The sequence below is a fragment of the Ursus maritimus genome, unplaced genomic scaffold (assembly GCF_017311325.1).
Source record: "Ursus maritimus isolate PB19 unplaced genomic scaffold, ASM1731132v1 scaffold_6, whole genome shotgun sequence".
In the NCBI taxonomy this organism is placed as follows: domain Eukaryota; kingdom Metazoa; phylum Chordata; class Mammalia; order Carnivora; family Ursidae; genus Ursus; species Ursus maritimus.
Genome location: NW_024426774.1, coordinates 4917295 through 4945091, shown reverse-complemented (window position 1 = coordinate 4945091; position 27797 = coordinate 4917295). Strand labels below are relative to the sequence as shown.

The 27797-nt window shown below is 52.9% G+C and overlaps 1 protein-coding gene and 1 long non-coding RNA gene across 6 annotated transcripts in view; one reads left to right on the top strand and one right to left on the bottom strand.

Moving 5' to 3' along the window:
* RNF144A (ring finger protein 144A) overlaps positions 1-27239 on the top strand; it is a 115829-nt gene extending 88590 nt beyond the window's left edge. For all 5 annotated transcript variants that reach the window (XM_040622850.1, XM_040622849.1, XM_008685232.2 and 2 more), the window contains 4 exons: positions 2941-3148; positions 6766-6913; positions 12201-12290; positions 22965-27239. In XM_040622850.1, the coding sequence (XP_040478784.1) occupies positions 2941-3148; positions 6766-6913; positions 12201-12290; positions 22965-23096 (578 nt within the window). In that variant the 3' untranslated portion in view covers positions 23097-27239. The remainder of the gene's footprint in view (positions 1-2940; positions 3149-6765; positions 6914-12200; positions 12291-22964) is intronic.
* On the bottom strand, positions 12675-16671 carry LOC103657733. The gene is made up of 3 exons (XR_566954.2): positions 16533-16671; positions 16255-16392; positions 12675-12903 (listed from the first exon to the last, which is right to left on the bottom strand). It is a non-coding gene; the product is annotated as an uncharacterized LOC103657733 (long non-coding RNA).
* Positions 27240-27797: the final 558 nt, after the last annotated feature.

Sequence of the window (27797 nt, the reverse complement as noted above, 5' to 3'; positions counted from 1 at the left end):
GGTGTGCCAGAAAATAGGCTGCTGGCCTTGTTTGAAAACCTCTGCTCTATGCAGATATGTCTATAGAAGACATTCGATATCATGTATAGAAGATATAATGTGCCTAATGTGTATTATTAGGTATGTATGTGATTGATCGCCCTAGACGTCTGTACCCACATACTTCCTGAAAAGCAGAGCTCTCTGGTGTTTCCTAGTGTGGATTTCCTTACTGATCGGTTCCTGTCTTGTACACCAGCTGGTGGAATTTGGCATGGGGGTCCTGAGGGGGATGTTAGTAGAAGTCCAAGGGAAGAGCCCCGGGGCTGTATTGGCAGGGTTTGAGGTGTCCTGGCAGCGTGGGAAGGGCATTCGCCTTCGGCAGGTTGGGACAGACTCTTTGCCCTTTACCTCTCTGATAGGGAATCTCTTCTCTGGGGACAGGCAGTTCCTGTCACAGCTCCGAGGACAAAAGTCACAGAATTGAAGTCATTACCATGGAAACCTTAACTAGGTCTCCTTGCCCTGTGCTCCATAATATAATTGGGCCTAGTAGCAGCATTTGCTGTGTGAGGAGAGTGAATGGGAGGTGGGACATGGCCACGGGGTGCGTGAGGAAATGCAGGGGCCACAGGCTGCTCACAGTCCAGGCAGGGGCCCAGGGCAGGGGAACCCGTGTTCACTGACGCTCTCAGACCAGCCCTAACCAGTGTCACGATGGGAAGAGAACAGAGCAGGCTGGGAAGCTCTCTCCACGTGTCGTGTGGTGGTTAGTGTGCCAAGTGCCCACACCCTGCACTGCCCTTCCGCAGATGCTGTGCTCATAGGGGACCCCAAAATCTAGTTGGGGCAGAGCTGGGCTCCCCCAAACTACTCACTAGCCCCGAAGACAGGGAGCCGTGTGGGGACCGTCATGAGGAGGTGAATCAGACCAGGGAGGGGAGGGCCATGGGGTCACCTGCCTCGCTTTCATTCCCTGGGGTGCGGACCTCCATGGGTGGCTTCTCTCCCTCCTCCTTTCTCCTGTCCCCTCAGCTCAGGTGAGCTCCCCACACGTGTGCATCGGGGACAGCCGCTGCGTTGCCCCAGAGCAGCCCCCCAGATCCGATGGCCACAAACATTCCTAGAAAAGCAGACCCTGAAACTCAACTAATGACAAGAGCTGATTCTCCTCCTTCCCTTACAATGAGGACCATCACGGAGATTTTACATTACTGTAACGGAGATCAGCTGAAAAGTAGCCTATTTTCCTAGATTCCAGAGTGCCTTTATGTTAGTGGGTTCTCCTAAATCTTCCCAAGATCTACCAACTTGTAGTTCCCTGCCACTGATTAATTCTCCCTTCCAAACAACAGGTCAGGGGAGGAGTTAGACTGGAGTGGGAGTGGGCCAGCCATGGCCAGTGGCCCAGAGTGGCCCGGCCCATGGCCTGGCGTTGTAAATAAAGTTTTATTGGCACACTCATTTGCAGGTCAGCATGGCTGCTTTTGGTTACAATAGCAGAGCTGAGGCGTTGGAGACAGACCACACGACTCTCAAAGACTAAAATATTCTCCCTGTCTGCTCCTTTGCAGAAAATGTTGGCTTGTTCCTGGAATAGAAGACCGTTTTCAGGGTTGTACCTGACACAGCTTATTCCTAGAGGGCTGAATCTGGCTTCCCGTTTAATTGGGGAACATGGCACACCTACGCGTGTCCTGTGGCAGCCCGTGTAGGTGAAGTCTGGGCGCACGTCCAGCCCACGTCCAGCTCCCAGGCGGTGGTAGAGCCCAGTGCGTGCAAATCCTGTTTTCAATGCAGGTGAACTTAACCCACCCCTGGCTGTCGGTCGGTCACACGGCCAGGAAGCTCATAAGTCCCTTTCATGGCCCTTCCAAGTTTCCTGGCAGAGTCCAGTGGTCTCTGGTTACTTCCCCAGAGCCACGCCTGAAAAGCTTACAAACCAGTGGCCTACTTGAAGGCCTTTGAAAATAGCCCCAATCCGTTGGCCTGTGAGAGCTTTTTGGCAGAGCCTCAGGATTCTGTGTGGTTTCCTGTTGGGTTCTCGCTGCCACGGCCCCTCGCTGAGGATTCGGTGTCACCCCGGACAGGCGGTGAATGAAACGATTAACCAGGTTCGCGAGGAAGGGCACCTCGGGACTGATCAGGACTGGAGACGTGAGGGTATCCTGTTTTTCAAAATAAACTCCGTCACTAACTTCCTGTAATGGGCTTCCTTAGGCAAATGAGCCATTTGATGAGAAGAATGTGGCCGTGTTCCTTCCCTCCCTCCTTCCTTCCTTCCTTTTTTTTTTTTTAAGATTTTATTTATTTATTTGAGACAGAGAGAGAGAGAGCTTACAAGCCGGTGGGTGAGAGGCAGAAGCACACTCCCCACTGAGCAGGGAGCCAACATGGGGCTCCATCCCAGGACCCTGGGATCATGACCCGAGCCGAAGGCAGACGCTTCACTGACTGAGCCACCCAGGCACCCCTCTTCCCTTCTTTCTTTCCATCCTCCTCACCAAATGTCTGAGGACCCGCTGCGTGCTGCACTGGGCCAGGCTGTGAGGCAGCAAGAGTGAAGACGCAGGCCTGACTTCAGGCAGCCACATCCTGGGGAGGCAGACAAGGGAGCAGAAGGCACGCCTGGACCTTGGCCTGTGGGCATTCAGAGAGAACCCAGACCGGCCGTCGGTGGGGGGGAGTTGCTGCCCAGGAGCCACCGGCATTCTGGGTGCTGGCAGCAGCATCTCTAAAGGACTCTGGGTGTGTTTGGGTGGGGTCAGAAGTGGGGAGTGTTTGGAGGGGAGGAGAAAGAGCCAGACAGGCACCAGGTCATGAAGGACGTGGAAAGACTGCATGGTCTGGACATTCCCTCCCTGTTAAAAATACACACTGATGTGATCCCTCAGTCCAAACACCCCATGAGATCCCCCGTGTGCAGATGCTGACTTGCCTGTTTTTGTCTCCCTGTGCTAGAGGTGCTCCTGGACCCCTGTCGGACTTGGTGCCCGGCGTCCACGTGCCAGGCCGTGTGCCAGCTCCAGGAGATGGGGCTGCAGACCCCGCAACTGGTGCGGTGCAAGGCCTGTGACATGGAATTCTGCTCTGCCTGCAAAGCCAGCTGGCACCCTGGCCAGGGCTGCCCGGAGACCATGCCGATCACCTTCCTTCCCGGAGAGACCAGGTACCGTCCGCACAGCTACCGCAGAAGGCGTGGGCAGAGGGCTGGGGAGAAGGAAGAGAAGGAAGTCGTTCTTCCTTGAATGTGTCTCCGGAAGACATGACTGCGTCTGCATCAGTCTCTTCCTCTTGAGCCTCATTTAAACCTGGGCGGATGGGTGGGTGGGTTGATTATTTTTGAGACCCGATTATGTGTCAGGTACTGTGCAAAGCATTGGTGCTATAATGACGCACGGGAAGCAGACTGCACTGTCTGTCCGGAAAGACAAATGTTTGGATGTTTACTACCGTCAGGAGTTTGAAGTCTTGTGCACCTAAAGTTTTCCAAGACTCCGTTGTGTGGAAGGTGATCTGGGACGGGGATGGGAACAAGAATAGGTGGGCAGTGGTTACAAATACAGAGGAACAAACTGAGGGCTACAGAGGGGAGGGGGTGGGGGAATGGGATAGGCCGGTGATGGGTAGTAAGGAGGGCACGTATTGCATAGTGCACTGGGTGTTATACACAACTAATGAATCATCGAGCTTTACATCGGAAACCGGGCATGTACTGTATGGTGACTAACATAATATAATAAAAAATCATTATTAAATAAAATAAAAAAAAACCCCAAAAAACAAATACAGAGGGATCGCCAAAAATAGGGGCCTGAGAGCAAGGGGCTGCACTTCCCTAGAGGAGCGGGCCGGCAGGATGATGGGGGCACGCATGGCTGCAGCTCTGCCCTCTTGTCCCCTGGTCAGACCCTCAGGCCAATGCCCAGGTGGGCCCTGCAGCATCCGTGTGCGTACCTTGCAGTTCAGTAGGGTGGGTCATAAGAAATTGGTAATATTCAGCTGTTTATGTCCTATAAAGTCTGTAGTACAGATGGTTCCCCAAGGTGGTGTTGGCCCTGTGCCTGTTGAGACCAAGTTCTTGAAAGGGGGACTCCCACCGGCCACCAAAGGTGTGGTCACCAGCTGCTCCCTCTTTTCCTCTCCCCATTCTGCTGCCCCGCCCCCACTCCCCACGGTTCCACCTGCAAGGAGAACCTCTTGGCCCATCCTTCCTGTCCCGAGTCTGCACATTCATACCTGGGCCTCACACCTCCTCCTTTCCTGGAGACTCCTTGCCATCCTCGGAGACAGGCCTCCCGTCCCGCCTTTGTCAGGCTACCCTGATCCCAGGGCAGGGCTGCTGACCCCACCCTCTGTGCCCCCACTGGAGATTGTGTGTGTTGGTCACAATACCAGCCATATTGTGCTGGAGCTCATGTGTGTGTGTGGCCGATTCCTCCACTGGGCTGAGCTCCCCACATCACGGGCTGTGGTTGCTCGAACTTCGTCAGCCCATATCTTGGCATCCAGCCAGCACTCAGATGCTGGAATGAATCGCCTACCTCCTATATCCATGTAGTAGGTTTGCTTTACGTTCCTTCTCCCCTTAAGCCAAGTTCCCATCCACCACCTGACCAGCTTCGATTACTACGATGTGTCTGCCCCGTGTAGATTGCGAGGAAGCGGTCAACGACACCTTATCTACGTTCATAAATTTGAGTTCATAGTAAGGGTTGTTATTAATAATAATTTGAAATATAATTCAGATGCCAGGAGATGTTTGAAAACCATCGTCCATACCATGTAAATTTCTAGGCATGCCACACCACACCAGAACTTACGTATTTGAACTATTTCCATGTTAAAGTCTTCCTGAGAGATGGTCTTCATTCTCCACCGATACTCTGACCCCATTCATGGGATTTCCTTCAAAATGAGCTTATGAATCACATGAGGAAATTAGTTTCATGACTTTAGGGTCACAACTGGCTTTCAAACCAAAACAATGTTATCTAACCTGATAGCCAACCTCCGTCACTGGATTTGGTGCCTCGTGACTTTTGGGCTCTTTGCAGCGTTGGGCGGGAGGGCACAGCTCGCGTTTGCGCAGAGCTCACTCTGCTCCCTGGGCCCGCTGGAGGCCCTTGCGTGGGACCGCCCGGGCTCATTCGGACTCACGTTCTGTGCAGCCAGGTTGCTGTGGGTTTTGCCTTCACGTTAGACAAGAATTAGAGCAGGAGAGAGTGTTACCTTCCAGGGAGACTATAATAACTGCCACTTGCTGAGTGCTCACTTCCCCGGGCCAGGTCCTGGGTGTGTGTACTACGTGCACGGAAACCCTCTCGCACCCTGACGTGGATGCTGTTAGCCTCACTTGGAGCAGTGGATGGGCTCCCTAACGCTGCTGGCACCCGAGCCGCAGGGCCAGGGCTTGTCTGTCTCTCGATCCCGTGCTCCTCACGGCGAGGACACCTTGCCTCCTGCCGGCTTGTGCTCACTGGTCACCACCTGCTAGTGAACAGCACAGAGCCACATTCAGCTGGAGCCTCTCCTAATTATCAGATAGCTCATACTAAAGGCAAACGATTTTTAATCGTTATGTTTACTCTGATACTTGGGGAAGATCCATCCACCGGAATGCACTCCAAATGCCAGAGTTTGCTCACTTTCAGTGAACGTATGCTCCTGAATGCATTAAGTTCTAGAAGGGCTGCTCACTCCGATGGGAGATCCATTTTTCTGGAGATGTCGGACTGATGCAGGGAGTTCAAATAATACAGCAAATGCATTCCCATAATCAGAGGTAACTTCTTGTAGCAGTTTACCATTTATTCTTGCAAATGTTCCCATGCATTTTTTTTAAAGATTTTATTTATTTATTTATTTGACAGAGATAAGCCAGCGAGAGAGGGAACACAAGTAGAGGGAGTGGGAGAGGAAGAAGCAGGCTCATAGCGGAGGAGCCTGATGTGGGGCTCGATCCCAGAACGCCGGGATCACGCCCTGAGCCGAAGGCAGACGCTTAACCGCTGTGCCACCCAGGCGCCCCCCATGCATATTTTTTTTTTAGCTTTCTTTTTGAATTTAAGGGCATGGGATGGACATTCTTCCGGAGTCACACCAAAATATGTCATCTCTTTACGAGCAGCACGGAATGACTGCTGTCATTTACGGGCCAGCCTCACCCGTGCTCGAGGCTGCAGTGTGCTGTTGCCACGTGTGAATGTCCCGTGCACTCACACTGAGAGGGCTGAAGCCCAGGGTGGCTGTCACGCGGTCAGTTTGCAGAGCACAACACGGGACCCCAGGCTTGCAGCCCCCGTCATGCTACCTACTGCAAGCCTCAGCAGACTTCTCAGGAAAGTGATTCTGTAAAGACAGGCCGGTAGGTCTAACTAATCGATGAGCACGTATTGGTAACATTTATTTTTTTTTCTGATAACAGCAAAGTACATAACAATGATCATCGATCCTTTGGAAATTATACAAACATATGAATAAGGACATAAAATTTGACCATAATCCCATGACGCAGACACCTTCCTTGTAGGCTTTGCCATAATTTCTTTTGTGCGTCTACACATGTCTAAACTTGAATACATACTGGTACTTTTCCCCCCTTAAATCTGACTGGTTGATCCACAGGTGTTTTTGGCGATTGTGTTACGGAGTCTTAGTTTCGTTTTATAACATTTAACCACCAGTGGCCGTGGCCCTGTAGTGGCGCGACTCCCGCAGCTTAGCTGGTGCGGACGGCCCCGCCCAGGCCGGCTGAGCCCGGCGCTGACCGACTCTCTCCCGCAGCTCCGCGTTCAGACTGGAGGAGGATGAGGCCCCCATCAAGCGCTGCCCCAAGTGCAAGGTCTACATCGAGCGGGACGAAGGGTGTGCCCAGATGATGTGCAAGAACTGCAAACACGCCTTCTGCTGGTACTGCCTCGAGTCTCTGGACGTGAGTACGGCCTTGAGCTCGGCTTTGAGGTTCAGCCCGGGAGCGGGAAGCACACCAGCCGTTCCCTGCAGGGCTTAGAGAATGTGGCTGGGAGACAGACATAATGTTCTCAGAGGCTCTTCTGTGCTCATGGACATACGAATTCACCAAGTGCAGTGGTACCAGGACTTCTGGGGAGCAGAAGGTCAGCTCAGGCTTGGGGTTCAGCCCAGGTGTCTTGGGTCTTAGGATCCGGGGTTTTGTCTCTGGAGACCGTCTTAGCTCAGTCTGCTGTCACAGAACACCAGAGGCTGGGAGCTGAAACAACAGACATTTAGTCCTCACAGCTCTGGAGCCTGGCAGCCCAAGATTAGGGTGCCGGCAGATTCGGTTCTTGGCACTTGACCCCAGTGCCAAGAGAGACAAGAGAACCCTCCTCTTGATTTACAGATGGCCGCCGTCTCACTGTGTCCTCATGTGGCGGAGAGAGAAATTGGTGTCTCCTCCTCATTGTGTAAGGGCACTACTCCCATCATGGGCCCCCATCCATCTCCTGACCTCATCTGAACCTACGCACCAAAAGACCCCACTTTAGTTACCATCACATGCGGCTTGGGGGATTCGTCTTCAACATATGAATCTGGGGGATGCAAACGTGTAATGCATAGTAGGGACTATAAGTGGAATAGGGAGGATAAACAGAGGCAGGGGACAGGGAAATGGGGTGGTGGGGGCACAGTTACTTCAGTGACCTTCTCTCACCTTCAGGGCGGAAAAACACACTCTGAGCCATTTGGCAGAATGGAAGTTCCCAGCCTTACATGGCCACGTTCTCGCAAGCATGCCCTGTGCTGAGTGTTTCTCAAACACTCTGTACCACAGTGTCTCTGCACAGGCTAAGTTCCTCCTGAGAGTGCCTGGCCCTCCCCTCTTGAAGCACCTGGTTTTTTCTGGAGCTTCAAGGCCAGATGTGAAGGACACTTCTTTTCAGTTCCATATTCTCCTTCCTCACCCATATTAGGAGAACGGGCATCTTGCCAAAGGGATGACATTCTGACTTTAGTTTTAGAAGAGTTTATTTGTACATAGGTTTCCCCCCCCCTTAAGATTTATTTATTTATTTGAGACAGAGAGTGCATGCAGTGGGGAGGGGCAGAGGGAGAGGGAGAGAGAATCTTAAGCAGGCTCCATGCTCAGAGTGGACCTGACGCCGGACTCTATCTCATGACCCTGAGATCATGACCTGAGCCGAAACCTAGAGTCAGACGCTTAACTGACCACGCCACCCAGGCACCCCTGTACATAGGTTTTTAAAACTACAGTTAAGTAGCAGAAATAATCCTCTGTTAAAATCATTGTTTGTGGTTAATGACTGTCAAAGCATATCAAGTTATGTGTCCTGTGTATTTACATATGTCTGTCCTGTACAGCAAGGATGACTCTGTCCAGCTCTTCCAAAAATAGTATTAAGCCATTAAGATCTAACTAAAATAAAGGAGGGTTGCCACAGATCCCTGCTTTATCTTGTTAGGAGTTCACTTGTCTGCAGCCTGCCCCTGCGTCCCTAACTCTGTGACATCAAAGCGCTGGTCTGGGTAAGTGTCCCTCCCAGGGGCCACTTCAGAGCAGTCAGCTTAGTTCCTGAGGGCCGAGAAGGGCCACCTTCTCAGGGCTGCCAAGGTGAAGGAAAAAGGGTCCCTAACGGTGCGCTGAGTGGAGTAACTTTGAAAGTTTACCTCTTGTCCTCAGAATGGGCCTGCAGATTGTCAGGAAGAAAGTAAATGCCTGTTTGAGATGGAATCTTAAAGAAGGTAACAGGTCTCTAACTTAAAGGCCACCTTTAAAAATATTAGACAGATTGATTCATTTGGGTATTTTTTTTTGTTGAGAAGTCTGTTGTTCCTTTGTTAACTATAAATTACTAAATGTACAGTAGAACCGTGTGTAGCTGAACAATCTTGGGAAGATACTACCCTTCTGCTATCCTGGAGGCTTCATTTTCTTATCCAAGGCAAGTTTAATAAATCAGTTTGGCAAGATTAATCTTCTTTAGCTTAGATCCAAACAGGCGTGCTCCGTGACCTCGTGTGGTGGGAAGAGATGGTTAGAAGGATGTCTCAAGCCCTACAAAGTCCTTAGGGCCTTAAAGTGTTCATAAACGTGTACTATATAAGTATACAGTGTATATATACATATAGTCTTTTTCTGTAGTATGTATATAATTTTGTATTTTACCATATTCCAATTTTGGGGGGAAGACTGATTTTTAAATTAGGATCTGGTCAGCAGTTTGCCACTCCTTATAGCTTTTCCTGAAGGGGAACGGAAGGGAAATGTCACTTTTACTCATGTTGTCCAGTCTCCTTGAAGAGTTTTGGGGGAAGTATTGGAAACAGGCTGACAGAAGGTGTAGTTTCGGGGTGATCACTGCCCTGCTTTGATGAAGCTGTAGGACCGGGAGTGGTCTTCACGGAGCACAAAGCTGTTGACCTGGCTCTGGTCCCTGGACAAACGCCTGGCCGGCTGGCTGGCTGGCTGAGTTCTGAAGCCCGGCCATCCCGACTTTGCCCGAACTAAGGACACGGGCGCCACCCTGCCCTTTTCCACCTGGAAAGTCCTCATCCTCCTGGCCAGGCGTTTCCTGTTTGCCTTTGTAAACGAAGAGCTGCTGAGAAATGACCCTGTGGCCATAGAAAGCAGATTCTCAAGGAAAGGGAGTCTGCTGGTGGGCAGTTTATCCAGGACAATCCCTGTGATTTAAGACAAGTGTCTGAACGTGTGGCTGGAGGCCAGCAGGGCTTCTAAGACAGGAATGCACTCCACTTGTCTTTCTCTTGCGCGTGTATGCACGTCAAGGAGTCACAGATCCTGTGAGGCTGCTTGCTTCCATCATGTGCCTTCTCCCCTTCTGCGCCTGGCCCGGATCCTCACGGGTGCACCCGTCTCGCTCCCCCGCTGTGATGCCCCCCCAACCTTGGCCACACAGTTGCAAGGGACACTCGCACTTGCTTTCTTCTATTTTTTCGGGGGAGTAGATAGATCATAGTTATTAAGGTAATTGTTTGGTACCCACGCTGTAAAATTGGTTCTACACACCCATTTTATTTCATACATGCATTCTTTCTGTGAGAGTTGGAATTATCTCCTTTCCCCAGGGGGAACCCAGGAAGATTGAACAGCCTTTCCTAAAAGTACCGAAGGAGTGAGGAACGAACCAGCATCCACTCATCTTTTAGTCTCTAAAAAACAACAGTTTGGGGTTAGACCGGCCACAGGCCAGAGTTTGACACAAAAGGCCCGAGGGGATTTATTTTTATCTTTGGACGTCTCGCTGATTGCAGCTTTCTGTGGTGCTCCATTGGTCCTGTTTCCAGCCAGGGGCCTAATGAGACTTCCCTGAACAATAGTCAAGACAAAGGGTCCCTGTCCCAGAAATACACCTAGATTCCTGGCAGGTCCTAGGGGTTGTTTGGCCCAAGGCCTTGCCAGTAAACTTAAAGTCACAACGAAATCATGTATATTTTGTAAAAGCATCTTAGAGTGCTTTTGTCAGGTATAAGAAAGGTACCGTTTGAACAAGCTTCCGTTCTGTCCAGGAAGCCTGCCAGGCCCCATGGACGCCTGAGCGGCAAAGCCCATGACCTGGCGGGGCTGGGGATCGCCCTGTCCATTTTTTTGGATTGTGTTTCAGAAAACAGATTCAGAAGCTGTTCAGCCTGCACTGCAAGGCTTTGTGATGGGCAGTCTGGGAAAACGAGACGTCGCAGTGGACTATAGCTCATCTCCGTGGATGAGTGAATGTCCGTGGAAGGGAAAGCAGAATTAAGAGTTTGAGGAGGGGCGCCTGGGTGGCTCAGTCAGTGAGGCCACTGACTCTTGGTTTTGGCTCAGGTCACGATCTCAGGGTTGAGCTCAGTGTTGGGCTCCGCGCCTAGCTGCCCCCCCGCCCCCCGCTCACATGCTCAATCAGTCAATCTTTAAAAAAATTCAAGGAAGCAAGGGTTCACAGTGGACAGATGTTGTCAGAAATCGCTTCGGAGAAGATGAAGCTCCAGATAGGACAGGCTTTCTCTTCATTTATGCCTGGGCTTCCTCCCATGGTCGAGGGGAGTGGGTCAGGGGGGTGAGGCAAGGCTTCCTGCCGCTACCCCAGAAAAGCCAGGGTTTCATGATGTGCACTGCGCACTCTGGCACCAGAAGGATGCCCTGTACGATCCGCGGACTGCAGGCCAGCACCGTTGTCCGGAGGAGAACGGGGTTCGCCAACTGTGGCCCCCGGTCTGGTTCCAGCAGAGCTGATTTTAAGGGCAGACACCAGGCTGTATGTGCGGCATTCCTGTGCTCTCGGCGACATTGGGCCCGGTGCTTCTTTACGTATTCCTTTCTCAGGAGGAGGCTGTCTGTTTACACCGTCAGTTAAATGAGGAAACAGCCCTCGGCCCCTCCTTAGTGCTCTTTACGGAGCCGTCTTCGTGTGTGCCACGGGAGAGAAAGTGGTACTGCCCGTTCGGTGGGCGGGGAGCAGAGGGGTCTGGTAGAAAGCCCATTCCTGCACAGTCAGCCTGTGCTCGCTCAGGGTTGGCGTGCCAAGCACTGAGCCGGGAACACAGTTCGAGATGGTCCTCAGCTGAGGGTCCCAACTCTAAGAGTCCAACAGCGGCTGGAGGTCGATGGGAGGTGAGGGCGTTGGGAGGGCGGCAGAACAGGATGTTTCTGTGAGTCAGAACTCACTCGAGAGTCACAGGAATTGTAGGTGGCAGATGGTTCCCAAGCCAGTTGGTGCTGAGTAATGAGTACGCTTTCGTGGTCCGAGCTGAAAGGAAGAAGCTCTTCACAGGTGAGAAGCCTGGCAGTGATGGAGGCGGGTGACCCAGAGATGAAGGGAATCCTCTCCTCCAGGGGTAATCCTGCCGGCGGGCGGCGGGAAGATGTGAAGGCCGGCGTGCTCCCGTGGAATCAGACCCAGCCAGGGCCGGGAGCAGCTCCTGGGGTAGCAGGAGCCTCTGACCTACTTGTTCACAAGCCCTGCATCACGGTTGTCGGCCTGCGAAAGCGGGAGGCTGCAGGCTGGAGCAGGGCTCCCTCTAGTGCCCGAGGCCGCGTCCCTCTGGGGATGCTCCAGGGAGGATGGGGGATCCCACCAGGCCCCCCAGCGCCCTGAGTCCTGTCATTCCTCTGCCCCCCACTCCCTCTCATACTCCCACTTGCTTTGGGCCTAAAGAAAGAAACGCAGCCCTGGCAGGACTCACTCACTGAACCGAGAGGAACCTGCCATCGACCCTACTCTCTCTCTCTCTCTCCTTCGCAGGATGATTTCCTCCTGATCCATTACGATAAAGGACCCTGCCGGAATAAGCTGGGCCATTCCAGGGCATCCGTCATCTGGCATCGGACACAGGTAGGGGGTGACTCACCGGGAACTTTGATCTCCTGGAGAGAGAATGTGTGCGCACGCCAGTGGGTTGGAGACACACTGTATAGAAAAGCAGAGCTAGTCAACACGGCTCCCGCCTGAATTTTTGTTTTTGCTCTAAGATCATGCTGATGGCAGCCCTGGCCCAGAGCTGTAGTAAATATGCATCGTGTTTAGCACGTGACAGCTCCGTAACGTCACACTGGAGTACCTGCGTCTTACCCAAGGCTGGGGGGAGCTTTCTCTAGAGGCCTTGAGGTAAGCAAGTTAGTCCCGGAAAAGGAGGACAGAGAGAACGGAAACAGTCCCTCCCTGGTAGTGTCTGAGCAGCCTGTGGGGTTTACAGAGGGCCAGTGCATTCATGTTTATTCATACTTTGAACACGCACTTATTTCCTGCCGCACGCCGGGTACTCTTCTAGGGGCTGGATGTACTCCAGAGAATAGGATCGATGCGTCCCTTTCTTGTGAGACCTGCGTTCTGTGCAGGAACAGGGAAAACAGGTGCTCGAAGTTCAGCTGGAGAGGTGATGGGATGGCGTGGACGGGAAGGGCCGTTGGAGGTGGTGCCCGTGGCGGAGTGCTGAGCGATGGTAACCCTAAAAATAAAACATCCAGCTATTTTACCAGCAGAAATGGGTTTATTTGGGAATAGAATAGGAATGCCACTTGGGACAAGCGAGCTACGCCTAACCATGGGCAGTTCTGGAGAACAAAGGAGAGCAAGTCTCTTTGATAGAAGAAAGGCAGCCGTTGGGGAGGCTGTTAGAAGCATCAAAGGTCCTTCGGAAGAAGCTGGGAGCTGCAAATGTCGTGGCTTCTCACTGGCTCGGTTGTGAGCATCCCTCAGTGGCTGGGCTGTTCCGGGGGGAGTGGGAAGGAGGACACCGTCCTTCCTCCTGCTGGGGAAGCAAAGGAGTAGCTAAAGTAGTGACCCAGTGCGGTCCCTGTTGGGTCAGCCTTTGAGGACAGGTGAGCTCCACCTGCTGGCTCCCTGATGCCATTTTAAATGAGGTTTCCTTTGAATAATCTTCATAGTGATGAGGAGGGGCTGGCTGTGGGAGGGGGGGATGGGGCAGAAGGGGGACAGTCCAGGCAGAGAGGGAACAGTCAGACAGAGGGGGGACAGTCCAGACAGAGGGGAGACAGTCCGGGTAGAGGAGGGACAGTCAGACAGAGGGGAGACAGTCCGGGTAGAGGGAGACAGTCCGGGTAGAGGAGGGACAGTCAGACAGAGGGGGGGACAGTAGACAGAGGGGGGACAGTCCAGACAGAGGGAGACAGTCCGGGTAGAGGAGGGACAGTCAGACAGATGGGGGACAGTCAGACAGAGGGAGACAGTCCAGGCAGAGGAGGGACAGTCAGACAGAGGGGGGACAGTCAGGCAGAGGGAGCAGGGCGGGTTGGCAGATAGATCCGTGGAGTGAAGGTCTGAGGGGACGGAGCAGGGGTGAGGTGGAGTGGTCAGAGATGGTGTGAGAGGACAGATCTTATCTGCTGTCAGGTTCTCTGCACCTGTGCCGTGGGCTGAGGCAGGTGCAGCAGCCCAGCTGGGGGCGGAGGGGCTGGTTTCAGGGCAGATGTCCCATAAGTGCCTGACTCACCGTCACTACAGCCCTCATGGCGGAGCTGACGGGGGTCCTCCGGCAAGGGCCCTGTAGCAGATAGTGTTCTCTGTGGTGACTGTCCCATGTGCCCGGTGGGGAAAAGCAGCTGTCGACAGTATGCCAGCCCAGAACTGTGGCTGCTTCCAGAACAGCGCTAAGAAGGCAGGCGGTGCACCTGCCCGTGGCGACAGTTGCGCAATCTAAACCCAAGGAGCGCCAGGGAATCGCGCACCTTGCTGGGTGGGTGGGAATGGCTGTGGAGCGTCTGGCCCAGGAAAGCTGTTAGAGACCTGGTGCGGGGCCACAGCGCTGACCCGGGTCTGGACAGCTGCTGTAGCTCCGTGCCCACGTCCTCTCCCCCTTCCCCCTCCCCTCCCCCTCCTCCGCAGGAGCACAGAGCAGCAGAAGCATAATCCTCCCCGTTCTGGAGCTGAAAGTCTGGCATCGGGTGTCACGGGGCCACACCCCCTCTGAAACCTGTGGGGGACTCCGTGCCCTCTCTTCCAGCTTCTGCCGGTGGCCGTCAGTCCGTGGGGCTCCTCCGCTCACAGATGGGTCCCTGCTCCCCTTCGCCTTGGCGAGGGCATCTGTCCTCCGTGCTGCTCTGTGTCTGTGGCCAGATTTCCTTTCTGATAAGGACACCAGTCATATTGGACTAGGGCTCACCCTCATCACCTCCTCTTGACATGATGACCTCCAAAAACATCCCATTTCCATATAAGGTCACATTCTGAAGTATTGGGGGTCAGGACTCCACCAATAGCATGTCCGGGGTCATGGTTCTACCCGTAACAGTCTCCACACCCTCACCCTGTACAGTGACAGGAACTGTAGGGAGGCCACGTTCCTCCTTCGCTGCGTCTGTGGGACGGATGTGCATGGGTCTGGGCGCGCTGCCCGCGCGGAGCCGCCACGTGAGCGGAAGCTCCGTGTGCATCCACACAGACTCACTGGGAATCAGAGCAAGGGAGGACTTGGGGATCACGTTGTTCTGCTCTGGCCTTTTCTGTGTCGGGAATGAGGACCAGCGGAGGGAAGGTGCCTTTACCCGGAGGTGGCGTTTGCGCGTGACAGACCTCTCGAGACGCACGGGCTTCAGAGCCTCCCGTGCACCTTGTTCACGAGTCTGCCGCGCCAACGAGGCCACACTTGGCATTAGTGGGGGCGGAAGTGCTGTCAGTGTCGTGGGGACATGGACGTGGCTGCTGGAGCTCAAGCTGGAGCTCCTTCACGTGCGTCTCCACGCGGCCTGAGCTTCCGAGCCCCAGGGTGGCTGGTGGCGAGCATGACACCCCAGGTGAGCGCTGGGGCAAGGTGGAAACCGTGTCACCCTTTCGACCCTGGCCTGGGTGGTCACACCTTCTCCCCTGTGCCTGTTTATTCAGGCGAGTGCACTGCGTGTCCCTGGGGAGTCCTGGGCCGCACTGAGTTCTGGTAACAGCCATTGGCATCATCGAGAAATACGGGTGAGAAGTACAGAAACCAGGACACAAGGGTCTGTGCCCCGCACTCTTGCTCAGGAAGGAGCCTGGAGCACCTTCCCGCCAGCTCCTTCTGGCTTCTGTGAGCAGCTCCGAGGCCCTGGAGCCCCCGGCTGCCTGGATCGCAGGGGTGCAGGTTCTCGCAGGCCTCTGCTGCTCTGTGCGCGGTGCTCCCAGGACGTGAGGGCTGTAGGTAGAGCGGGAGGCTGCCCACGAGTGAGCGTTAGATTTGGGGAAAGTGGTAAAATGTGAGCGGACCAGCATCAAAAGGAAAATGCAGGTCTTCACGAGAAGTAGCAGAGCGTGGGAGGTATGAAGCAGGGACGCGGAGGCCTGTCGCTCGGGACTCGCTGGGGGACACGCTGTGCGGCGGCAGACGTCACTGGAGCAGACAGTCCTTCCTGGGCAGACCCTGAAGGCCCAGCTCTTCCCAGCCTCAGTTCTGACGGTGAGGACCGGCCACCCCCACAAGCTGTAGAAGACCCTCCTCCAGAAGACGCTTCTGCTCCCGTGGCTCGTCTTTCGGGGGCACATTGGCCTGGACCCTGACACCCGCCTCCCTTCCCGCGTCTCCTGCCTTTGGGTCAGATGGGGCTGTCGGTTCCCATCCCCTTCAGGTGGGCTCCTGCTTGGGCTCTGCTTCCCTGCGGGCTTGTTACCGACCCTGGGCTGGGTTATGTTTAGTGCAAAGCTGCTGCGGCAGAAATGCGGGTGTTACTGTCCCCCAACAGTTTGTGCCCGGAATGTCTGGTGAGCGTCTGAGAAGCACCCGGCGGGGGGGGGGGGATGCCCTGACACTCCAGGACGGCAGGTGGGAACCTGGTTCCAGGGCCCGGCAGGTGACTCCCTGCTCTGCACTCACCAGCCTTCGGGACGGTGGTTCTGCCAGGCCTCCCTCTCCCTGCCTCTGCCAGGCTCTGGTGTCCTCCCGGTCTTCATGGCTCTCTTTCCTCTGCTTGTCCCGGCTCGGTGCACGGAGATGCTCCCCTTTGGCTACAGCCTGGTTCAGGGCAATGTACTCCGTGAACCCCCACCCCGCCTGTCACCAGACCCGCCTCCCTCACCCCGGCTCTGCACATTTCTTTCCACGCCGATTACTGCGACTCCCGCCAGTCTTCCCCTCTTGAGCATGTGTCTTACCTCTTAGGAGAGCGAGACTGTCCTCCATAGCAGGGACTTGTTCTTGCTCACCTTTGTGACCCTGCGGCCCTGGCCCCACGCCTGAGCCAGGCACATGCTCCGGGAAAAAACTTGGATGGAAGCAGGAGTGATAGGTTTGGCTATCTTGTGACGGGTTCACAGCCTCCGTCTGCAAAGCCAGCAGTCTCTGGAGGGACCTGTCCTTGCTCCCTCAGCTATTTTTCTCTTTGGGTGGGACAGGAAGGAAAGGGGCCTGTCTGGCCGGCCCCTGTTCTCCGGAAATCCCATGGGAGCGGCTGGTGTCCAGGCTGTGCTCGGGGCGGGGGCGGGGGGGGCAGGATGGTGGCCGGGACAGGCCGTCGGTTTGTGACCAGAGAACATACCGTTGGTGTAGTTGGGAGGTGATGTTACTTGTCCCTCTCCAGGGGACACAAAAAGCTCCTGCTAAGAAGAGAGGACTCTGGACCTGGAGCAGTTGTGTCTTGTCTGGAGCTCCTGCCCAGTGTCGGCGTCATCCGCTCCTTGGGGAAAGGCTTCTGTCTCTGCCGCCGGGGCCTGGTCCAGAGCAGACCTCAGCAGCGCTCCAGACGTGGCCCTGAATTCAGTGACCCGTGGCTCCCCAGAGTTCCTGCTCCTTAGCTGTCCTGCTTTTAGATGCGAAGTTGGGTAAAATTGTTTTAAGAGACTTTTTTATTTGAGAATGGTTGAGTGCTTCCTCGTGATCATTGTGGGCTGCTCTCAGTATTTTTGTGGGAGTAAAAATATTACACACCACATACGCTTACCTAGAGCCCTGTCAGATGGGGTTTCCTCGCGGGGTGTCACGCCCTGAACAGAAACGATGGGTCTTTGTCATGTAAAGGTTTGACACAATTCCATTTTCCCAAGTGACTTTGTTTTGTTGGCTGTTCATAACAGAGTCTTGTGCTGAAACGGTGCTCTTGCACACAGGAAGGGGCGGTCGTGGGGTGGCTTGGAAGGCTCTGGCTGCAGGGGTGGGGAGATGTCCTACTTACCACCAGCCGCGGAGTCCTAGATGTGAGCGCAACACGCTCACGGCCCTGCTCGTCCATCTGCTCCTTGCTCGTCATTTGAAACACGGTTGCTGTGAACCGTTTGCCCTGTTTCTAGTGCTGGCTCAGAGATGAGAGGTGCGTTTCCTCTGCCCTAGATAAATCTACGTCCTGAGGACGCCGGCACCTGACCCGGGAGGGTCTTTGCCGCCCTGGCTGTTCTTCGCTTCCGAGCAGGGAATCCCCAGACCCCCCTCACAATGAAGGGAGGCTCACTTTTAGCCAGAGGATGGCATTGAAGGTAGCAAGCAGATGGCCGGTCTCTGGATCCACACGTGTGGATCCACACGTTGGAGCTGAGCCACGAACGCCGGCGGGGGCCGGGCTGAAGGGTGGGAGTGCGTTCCACAGACACCCCTGTCCCCGAAGCCTCGTGCAGGGAGCACAGAGCTCAGTGAGATGGGCACGAGTAGTCTTGTACTTGACCAGGATGCCAGTCCCTTCTGTCTTAAACAAATTTCAAGACTTGGCATCGCTTCTTGGCCACAGATTTTGCACTTGTGAAACAAGACCAGTGGAGTGGATTATAATGCAGGGGTCAAAGGTGACTTACTACTTTGTGTTTATAGGGAGGTGGGACCAACGCTCCTGACCCTGGCGATGGGGAGCCCTACTTGGGTATTCCCGGCCCCTGCCGTGACCACATGGCCCCCGCGGCTTCCATCCGCCCCTAGCTATCTCTGTGTGGGTGTCAGAACATGTATGAGCAGAACTTAGATTTTCCCTTGAGATCCCTTCCTCCTCCATGTCCCCCTCGTTTCAGGACGTGCTTCTCCAGCCTCCATGTTGCTCAGACCAAAGGCCTGCGTGACCTGGACCCCCCCACTTCCTCCCGGGCTCACTCCCCTGCAGCCAGTGTGTCTCCTTTGTGTGCCCTGAACCCCATTTCCAGGCTCGCTCCCCTTCCCACTTCCCCAGAGGCACCACCACTGCCCGGCACTCTAGGAGATGTGTTGGTTCGCCTGGCCATGGCCGGCTCTCTGCCCCGTGGAACTTGTGGCCCATCTTGCAGGCACCTTGTTGTCTGGGTCCCAGGAGCAGCCGCGGTGCGGAGGCAGAATGTGGGTGCCCCAGAGCCCTCTGGAGCCCAGAGAGGAATAGAGGGAATCGAGGAGAGGCCTGTCTAGAGGATGCAGGCAGCCCGTTGGGGGCACCCAGAACCAGTGCGGTGGGACCCGAGTCTCCTGGAGAGGGGTGCTGTGAGTCCAGGCGTCCGTCCCCGTGACGGCTGTGTCAGCCCTCCCTCCCTCTCCACTCCACTCAGGGCTTCCCTGACACTCAGCTCTTCCTGACTCTCCTACAATCCTGGGCTCGCTTCGAACTGCACATGTACCAAAATCCTACCATCCCGACACTCCTTGCTGGTGTCCTCCTTTGTTAGGGGCTGAATTAGGGCCCCCAGAATTCATGTCTTGCAGCCCGCAGCCCCAGAGCCTCAGAATGTGACTGTATCCGGAAGCAGGGCCTGCAGAGAGGTGGGTAGGTTACAGCGGGGCTGTTGGGTGGGCCCTGATCCAGTGTGACTGGTGTCCTTCTAAGAAGAGATTAGGACACAGACAAGTGCAGAGGGACAGCCGTGTGAGGATGCATCTTGGTTCCAGACTCCTCGCCCCTAAGGACCGTGGAAAGACAGCTGTCCGGTGTTTGGGCCGCATCTGCGGTGCTTGGTTCTGGTGGCCTGAGCCGATGAGTGCCTTCGAGATGGCCTTCTCTTCTGCACCCAGATGGTGGGAGGGCTTAATTCGGTTGCTTTCCTCAATCTGTGCTCCCTCCCTGGGAGGCAGTCGTCCACTTGAACATCTGTGTGCCGAGGGTCCTGAAATCTGCCGGCTTCTCCCCAGATTTCGAGATTCATGTGCCCACTGCCTCATAGATATCTTCATGAGGGTGCCCGCGGGTCGCTCAAACTCAGAGCATCCAAATGGAACTCATCGTTCTTCTCTTATTACCAAGATGGCACGTCCGTCCCCTCAAGCCAAAACTGAGTGCAGGGTTCTTGGATCGCCTCGAGTCTTGCAGATTTTGCTTTCTGAACATCCTTCTGCTCTGAGCCTCTTCTCCATGTAGTCGTCCTTCCTCCCACCTGCCAGGCTTGCTGGGAGTTCTAGAAGGGGCTCCTGTCTCTGTCTTCCCTCCCGTGGACCCATCCTGCACAAAGCCCCTGGAACTCACCCGCCTCCTTGGTTTCTCAACAAGACGAAGGTGAAGCTTCTGAGTGGGGATCCTGCGCTCCCTGTTTTGGCTCCGGTGGACTCCACCCCGATGTCCTGTCTGCACGCATCTGGTTATCTGCGTTCCCTCTACTCAACTAGACTGTCCTACAGCCGGTCTGAAATTCTCTCTTCCTGCCAGCTGGAGTGGCTGCCTCCCCGGGAAGCCCCCCTGAGCTTCCCAGCGTCTATTTTCTGCATCTTGAATCTGTATTTGGGCACTTTTCACCCCTTTGTCATGACTGGCGTCTGCCTGTCCTCCCACCAGAACCCATTCTTTCAGAGAACAGAAGCAGATCCTCATGGGTTCAAAGCAGCAAATATTCATCAAACAGAGGAAAGAGGAGCTATTAGCAAAGGCGGGCAGGAGGGAGCTGGGACCTGTCACCCAGTGAGCGTCGGTGTAGACTCGGCCCGCTGCGGGCTCTCTTACCGCATGGAACCCTCGCCTCAAGCGCAGACCTCCAGCCACGTGATAGTCAGTATTTAACTGCTGGCTCCCGGGCCCAATCTGCAGTGTCGCGGTGTCGGCTGCTTCCTGTGGTGTAAACACTCCCTTGGTGGCTCTTTCAAGCTCCCACCATGATGTCACTGCAGGGGGAATTGGGAAGAGACATGTGAGTGGCCACAGCCCTCAGTCCCTCACCCGTCCCTGTCCCGGCCTCTGCCCCATCTAGCCTGTGCTTGGCAGGTGTCGATGCCGTGTGCAAATGCCAAGCGTCAGTGAATTAAGGACGTTCCTTGCATTCCCCTTACTGTATCTTTGATTTTGGCTTATTGTTCCCCAGCACTGGGGTAAGGGTTGTAGAACTCTCCAGAGGAGAGGATTCAGAACATACCAGATTCGAGGCAGCTGGTTGGTCTCCTAACCATCTATTGCACGTTTATTATGGGAGATGCAGTGGTCTGTGCGTGCTCAGAGAGCCTGTGCTCCATCCATTCAAGCTGCGATCTGAGTTTGCGAAGCTCAGCCTGAGGGGTCAGCCGGCCCTTGAAGTCTCAGAAATTGCCAGTTTGAACAGGGCTGCGCTCTGCCGTGATCGCCTCGGGAGCCTGGTCCTGCCGACCCGTCCGTGTCTCCGGCAGCATATAATCCAGTGCTTAACACACATTTATAACGTGTGCACTGACTGGTTATTTTTGTTTTGTGATATTTGCTTCCTATCTCATTCTTTACCATTGGCTGCTTTCCTTCTGGCAATATCTGTGTCCTCCTGTCACCAGTTGGTAAGAGATTGGTAACCTTGCTTACGAAATGGCACGCAAAGTGAGAGGCAAGAGGGTGAAAATGAAGGTGTTATTGGCCAAGAATGGGAGCATTTGGTCAGGGATTTTGGTATGTTTTTGACTGCAGGGACTCCCTGGCTGCTTTGAGACTGTATCTTCCAAGTAGTTGAGATTGTACGAGGGCCCTCAAAATAACCCCTTCCTGGCATTTTCATGTATTCTGAAGTATCGGTGTGCACGTGATTTTAACAAAGCCTGATCTGATTTCACATCCCGTGAATCCACCATCAACCTTACGTTCAGACAAGTGGACTTAGCCGACTGGGCGGGAAGCATGGACTCCTAGCCTTAGCAGTGTGATCTGTAAATGCAGTGTGGCCTGCGTGCGAATGTTTTTAGGCGGAAATCTAAGGGAAGGTATATTTTCTTTCACACATCTGGGAGTGCCGTAGCCTGGTATCACACTTCAGAGCTGATCATGGCCCTTAGAGAACTTGTACCTCATTTGTTTATGTTATATTTGAGAGAAATGGGACACAGAGAGAAGGGAACCCGCAAGTCTGCATTAGAACGGAGTGCTCTGCACGTTCTTGTATTTATCATTGTGAACACTAGGTGGCGGTCTGACTCTGTGCTCAGATTGCAGGTGGGCGGGGCTCTGCCTGGGAGGTGTGCCGCCAGTGCGGGAGGCTGTCAAAGAGGAAGCACCCTGCTTTTTTGACCAGCTGCACTGCCTGACCTCACTGGCAACATGTCTACATTTACTCGCACCTAGGCGTAGGCATGTGTTATAAAACAAAGTCAAAAAATGGGAACACTCAGTTTTAAAAGCAGTCCTGGGGTTTAAACTCTGGAAATGACACAGATCTGCTTCCTCCCTAATGGGCTGTGACTGAGTCTCTCCCGTTCTCCCATCTGGAATGCCCTATCCTAGTCCTTCCCATGCACTAACCACCTCCTCATCTTCGTGATCTCAGCCCCCCTTCCTCTTAGCAAATGTCCGACCCTTGGTCTCCCTTTATACCTGGAACGTGATGGCAGTTTCTGTAAAATGTTTTGTCAGTTGGTTAAATCTTAGTCTCTTTCCAGAGAACGGGGTGACCCTCTAGAATCCATGATCTGATGCGTTTCTGTATTTGTAATACCTAGTACAGCGTCCGGCTCAGGGAGGCTTGTTGGCTAATTGGATGTATAAATGGATGGTGGTTTGGGTGCTTAGATAGAGGGAAGGGGGGAGGAAAGGGAAAGGAAGAAAAAAAAATGAAAGAAAGGGCAGGGGAGTGAAGGGAAGGAAGTGAAGGGAAAGGAGTATTGGTGGATGGGTGGATAAATGAATGGACAGATGATGGATGGATGGGGAATAGAATAGGTGATGAATGGGTGGATATAGGGATAGATGAGGATGATGGGGGGTGGATGATGTATGGATGGGTGGATGGGAGGATGGAAGGATGATATATGGATGGATGGGTAGATGGATGGTTGGGAGGATGATGGGGGATGGATGATAGATGGATGATAGATGGGTAGATGGGAGGATGGATGGGTAGATGGATGGTTGGGAGGATGATGGGGGATGGATGATGGATGGATGATAGATGGGTAGATGGGAGGATGGATGGGTAGATGGATGGTTGGGAGGATGATGGGGGATGGATGATGGATGGATGGATAGATGGATAGCTGGGTGGATGGATGAATGGATGCATGGGTAGATGAATAGTGGATGAGGGATGGGTAGACGATGGGTGTACGGATGGATGGTTGATGGATGAATGGATAGCTGGGTGGCTGGGCGGGCACCTAAATGGATGATGGATGGGGAGAGGATGGGTGGGTGGATGGTTGTGTGGCTTATACTTCAGCTATGGAACCTGCAGACTAGCCACCTTACCCTCTGCTCCTGTGTTTCCTTCTTGCAGGTCGTGGGCATTTTTGCTGGATTTGGGCTCCTGCTGTTGGTGGCCTCGCCTTTCCTGCTCTTGGCCACTCCGTTTGTACTTTGCTGCAAGTGCAAGTGTGGTAACGGTGATGACGACCCGTTACCCCCCTAGAGGCGGGCACGACGCTGGAGCAGGACCCCTGCCTCTGGGAAGCGTGGCTCTCCCCCACCCCACCCTGCCGTCCCCTCCCACTAAACATCTTTCTTGCCTTATGTGCCCCATTGAGCTTCACAGTGTCACGCCGGACGCCGTGATTTCAGGGACTGGTGTCGGAACGCTTGCTGAGGCCCCGGGTGCAGTGACCTGGGCGTGGGGAAAGCAGGCTGGCGTGGGCAGGGCACGTCGCCGCGGTCCGCCTCTGCCGACTTGACAAGGGAGGTGCTGCACGGAGCGCGCCGGGCGGTTTTCTCCCAGTGGGGATAGACTAGGAGTGTCTGGTGGTTGCTTAAGAGACCCTCTCCTGCGGAATGTTGCCCGTCTCCTCCTTGGCCTCAAGGTGGCGCCACATTGCTGAGAGAAGAAGTCTTTTGAGGATTACAACTCACTTCAGACAGAATCTGATAATTCTGACTTGAGAAAAGCACTCTGTGTATGACAACTGTTTTTATTACTAATGGCATTTAGTAAAATCCTTTTTAGAAGGTGGTTTTTTTTTTTCCAATTGAGTAGTGAAAAATCAACAAGGTGCACCTACACCATCCTATGCCTTTCTTGAAATGTGCATTTTAGAAAGATATCGTTAAATGACTTTCCTGGCTCGGCCACTTTTCAGGAGATTTAGAAAGCCTTACGCGCTCTTTGTGTTTTTCTTGAAACTTGTGACGACGTCATGAGCACTATAAGCCGTGTACTGTTATAAACGTGGGTTCCTATGTTATTGCATTTCTTTGAAAATACTAATGTATTTAAAAGAGTATCTTCATCGTTAGATTTTCCTTTTTCTTCCCCTCCTCAGTTTTGGGGCTTCTCTCTTCTCATCCAGGTATGAGCAAATATTTTTTAATGTCTTTGGAAACCAAATGCTTTACTCGGGAATCATTCTGCTGGGAGTCACTGTGGTTGGCTGCTCGCCCCCGCCTCCTCGTGGAGACAAAAGAGAACAGTGCTCTTGGTCTTCACCAACGGGGCTTCCTGGCAGGACTGGAGGGCTCCCGGGGACTGGGAGAGAAGCTTCCCAATTTTCAGTTTTTGAAATGACTTCCCAATTTTCCATCCAAAGTTATTTTGGAGAAATCTGTGTCTTACACATTTCCAAGCCCTGTCGCTAACCATTTTGCCCCGCTGGAAAAAACCTTCCATTTCACTTAGTTATTTCGATTAGGGGATCTTACCATTCAGCCTCTCCCAGGCTGTGGGTGACTGTTACCGCGGCAGCGGAACGCGCGGATCGATAAGACACGTGGTTCCATCGGTTGACTTTAAAAAGTGGAGAAAGCGTATTCTTTACAGAGAGTTGGCTTGAATAGGACTTTTAAAGCCACCTGTGCTTTTAAGGAGCAAGCTGATTGCATTGAACTTGGGACTTCGAAAAGTAACAGAAAGGCAAATGTAGATTTATTATAGTGGAGCTTTTTAAAACTTACTACACGTTCCACAAAGGAGTGAAATGGAAACAAAATCAGACTTGTTTGCTTGTTGCAAGCACATTTGTAAAATGTGGTGGTTTTTTTGTACTCTTGACTTCTACGTTTGTGTGTTGGCCTTGGGTCCTTGTTTGCTTGCCTGTGTAGAAACTTCTTCCTTGTTTCTTAACGTTTGATAGGTTAGAAGAAACAGTATCTGTTCGCTCCCCATCTGTAGTATTTATTATCTTTATGAACCTGAAGCCATTAGGAAGCTAGTCAAAGTCACATTCAGAACATTCTCCTTACGACCACGGTTCAGTTTTTAATTCAGTAATGAAACAAGAACACGCCTAAGATCGTCTTTTCAGTGGAGCCTGGGCAGTGAGTCTCTGTAGCTCGAATTGTTGCGACAGTATTCTGGTGGTAGATGGCTTTCTGGAGAGGGTGACGTTCCAGGCAGGAGTCCTAGGATCCAGTCGGTAGCCCAGCCAGACCCTTTAAAATGCCTGTCAACGACAGCAGCAGGCTCGAGGCCCAGTTCCCAGAGTCCACGGGGCAGGCCTCGCCCCGTCCTGGTCCGCCTTTGCTGTGCGAGCTGTTTCCCATTGCGTGTTGTACAAGTCCGCACAGTAGTCATACCCCTTTCCTTTGGGGTGGAACCAGAGCCTTCGGGAGGGGTGCATTCTTTGGGCTCAAGCTCAGATGTCTTTATTCCTGGCAGATTGGGCTGTTCGTCTAGCCTGGAGAAATCCATAAGCAAATCACGCATATCTACAGCCTCAGCCATCCTTGTGCCTTCACCTCTGACACGTTTCACAAGCGCGTGTTTCGACCCAGGTAGGGGCCACAGAGATTCTGGGGCCGGCCGCAGCCAAAGTCGCACCTGCTTGCTCTGAGTCTTTGCACCAAGCATGCCTCTGTTTGCTTGGTTTGATTTCATAGTAACACACCTAAACTCGTCCATTCCTTAGGAAGATACCAGCAGGATTGCATTGAGGTCTTACCTAAATTTGCATTTCCCCCACTGATACCTTTGATTTCAGTCGGGAATGCCATTCCCATCGTTCATGGGATGTAGTATTAAGCACGCATGATGTACAATGTAAGCAGAACGTGGGAAGATGGCCCGTGTCTTGGATTTTAACCTTACCATCACTCCCGGGTGAGACTGGGGGGTTCTACGCTTGGTAGGGGGACTGTTCTATGGCAGAGCTTGTCTTAATTGAAAATCACATTCACTTTCACGGATGGTTTTCATTGCTGATGTTCTGGAAGCACATGTATGTTTATTTCTTTGGAGGCCTTGAAATCCTGGAGGGGAGGAAGGAAGACCCTTAGACTGTGGCTGACTCGACTGGTGTCTGATGGGAGTGGTGCCGGAAGCTGCGGCTGACCTTCCGTCATCTGTGTCCCTCTGACCCCGTCGTGCCGTTTTACTGGACGTGCCTGGTCTCTGGGTCTGACTCTGTCGTGCACCGTGCAGCCCGGCCTTTGGGCTTTGAGACTCACGGAGGCCAGTGCCCCCCGCGGAGAGGTGCCGCAGATGTGCACGTAGCAGAGATTGACTCGGGATCTGAGCATAGTCAGATCCTTTGATTGCATGAGCCGCTGGCGGTCCAGATCCGTTCTTCCTCACCCCCCAGGAGTAGCCGGAGACTGGGGAACCAGCATGTAGCACCCTTTCAAAGGGGAACACATTCTCTTTACAGCATACGATTCCATAAAACCAGTGTACGAACCAGGCTGCTTCCTGATAAGAATGCAGGGCCCACGGGGAAAGGGATTCTCAGCTACAGAAAACTTACTCCAAGATGAGTCTGTCTCTTTCATCTGTATTGCAGAGTTAAAAGTTGTTTAACAGATTTGAAGAGGACATTTTCCCTTGGTAGTCTTTAAAAATTAGGGGATTGGAAAGAACCAGGGTGGGCTTTTTGTATATTTCTCAGATTCTCATTTATTAATAAATACCCCTGTATATAAATATAAATATATATGTATAAATCACAGTGAAATCATCAAGGGAAAACATTTTGCATGTATAAAGCTTCATGAAGGTCTCTTTAAAAAATACCAAAGCTTGTTTATTCCTTCTAATCAACCCAAGCCCTTATGGAAATACACGAAGTGAAGCGATTATGACTGGTGTTGCCAAAAATGCCACACGGAACAAAGGGCCTGCACTCAAACATAGTTGCTAACGCGTCAGTACCAGGAGAGCATGCTGTTCGGGTAGGTCAAGCCCACGGGCTCCGTTCTTCCTTTGGTTTGTATAATCCTGTCTTCCACACTTCTGGGAGCCTTCGGTGGGGTAGGTACCTGCCACACACCTGACCTTTCCTTCACTCTTCGCTCACTTTACCATGGGTGTATTTTAATCTTGTATAAACATGCATGAATGGGTCACACACGTGTATACAGTACGTATTTGACAAGCGGTGGTAAAAACAAAAGTTCGGTTTGTGTTTTTTGAAATGTCCACTTTGTGCCACTAACACTGTGATGTATAAAAGAGCTGTTTGAATGCCTTTTAATGTTGTGTTTTGTACTTTGGAATCACATGGAAAAGTTTGATTTGTAATTTCAATACATATTTTCAATGTATTGTGTCTTACGTAGTTTGTCCCCCCTTTAGAAGGGATTTCTTTTTAAAAGAGATTTTGGCTGGAATACAGGTTACTTTTGTAAATCCTGTCTGGCTCCATCTTTTGTATGTTCTTCGTTGATGCCTGGCCTGGAGATTGAAAATAAGACGGTTGGCGGGGGAGGGGGAGGAAGGCTCTTCCAGGACTGCGAGGAGCACTTTTCTGTTCTGAGGTGTTCCCTGTTGGGAGTGTTCTCAACTCTCAGAGCCACAGGGATCTGAGTGGCTGGGTAAGTGGCCACGCACCCTCCTCTCTTCCTCATGGTGCCAGCCCAGTCACATGGCGTCAGAAAGCATGTCTACACTGGCTGCCTCCCTGCCTGAGACAAATACTTACAGTCCTATCAGAATTGATGGGCAGCGTCGTAACAATCAACAAGCATCCTTTTACTACTGGGGAAAAAGAGAATACACACAGATGCTGTTTGCTTTCTTAGTAACTCTGATAACTCACCTTGATTTTCATTCCCTTCGTTTAAACTTCACGGGAGAAGGTCTACCTCATTCGTTAACATGAAGCAGCAGGCTAGGAGTAGGCACCTGTTCCTGGTACCGTGATTACATCTTAAAAACAATCCTTAGAATCTTGAGGTACAGATCAGAGGA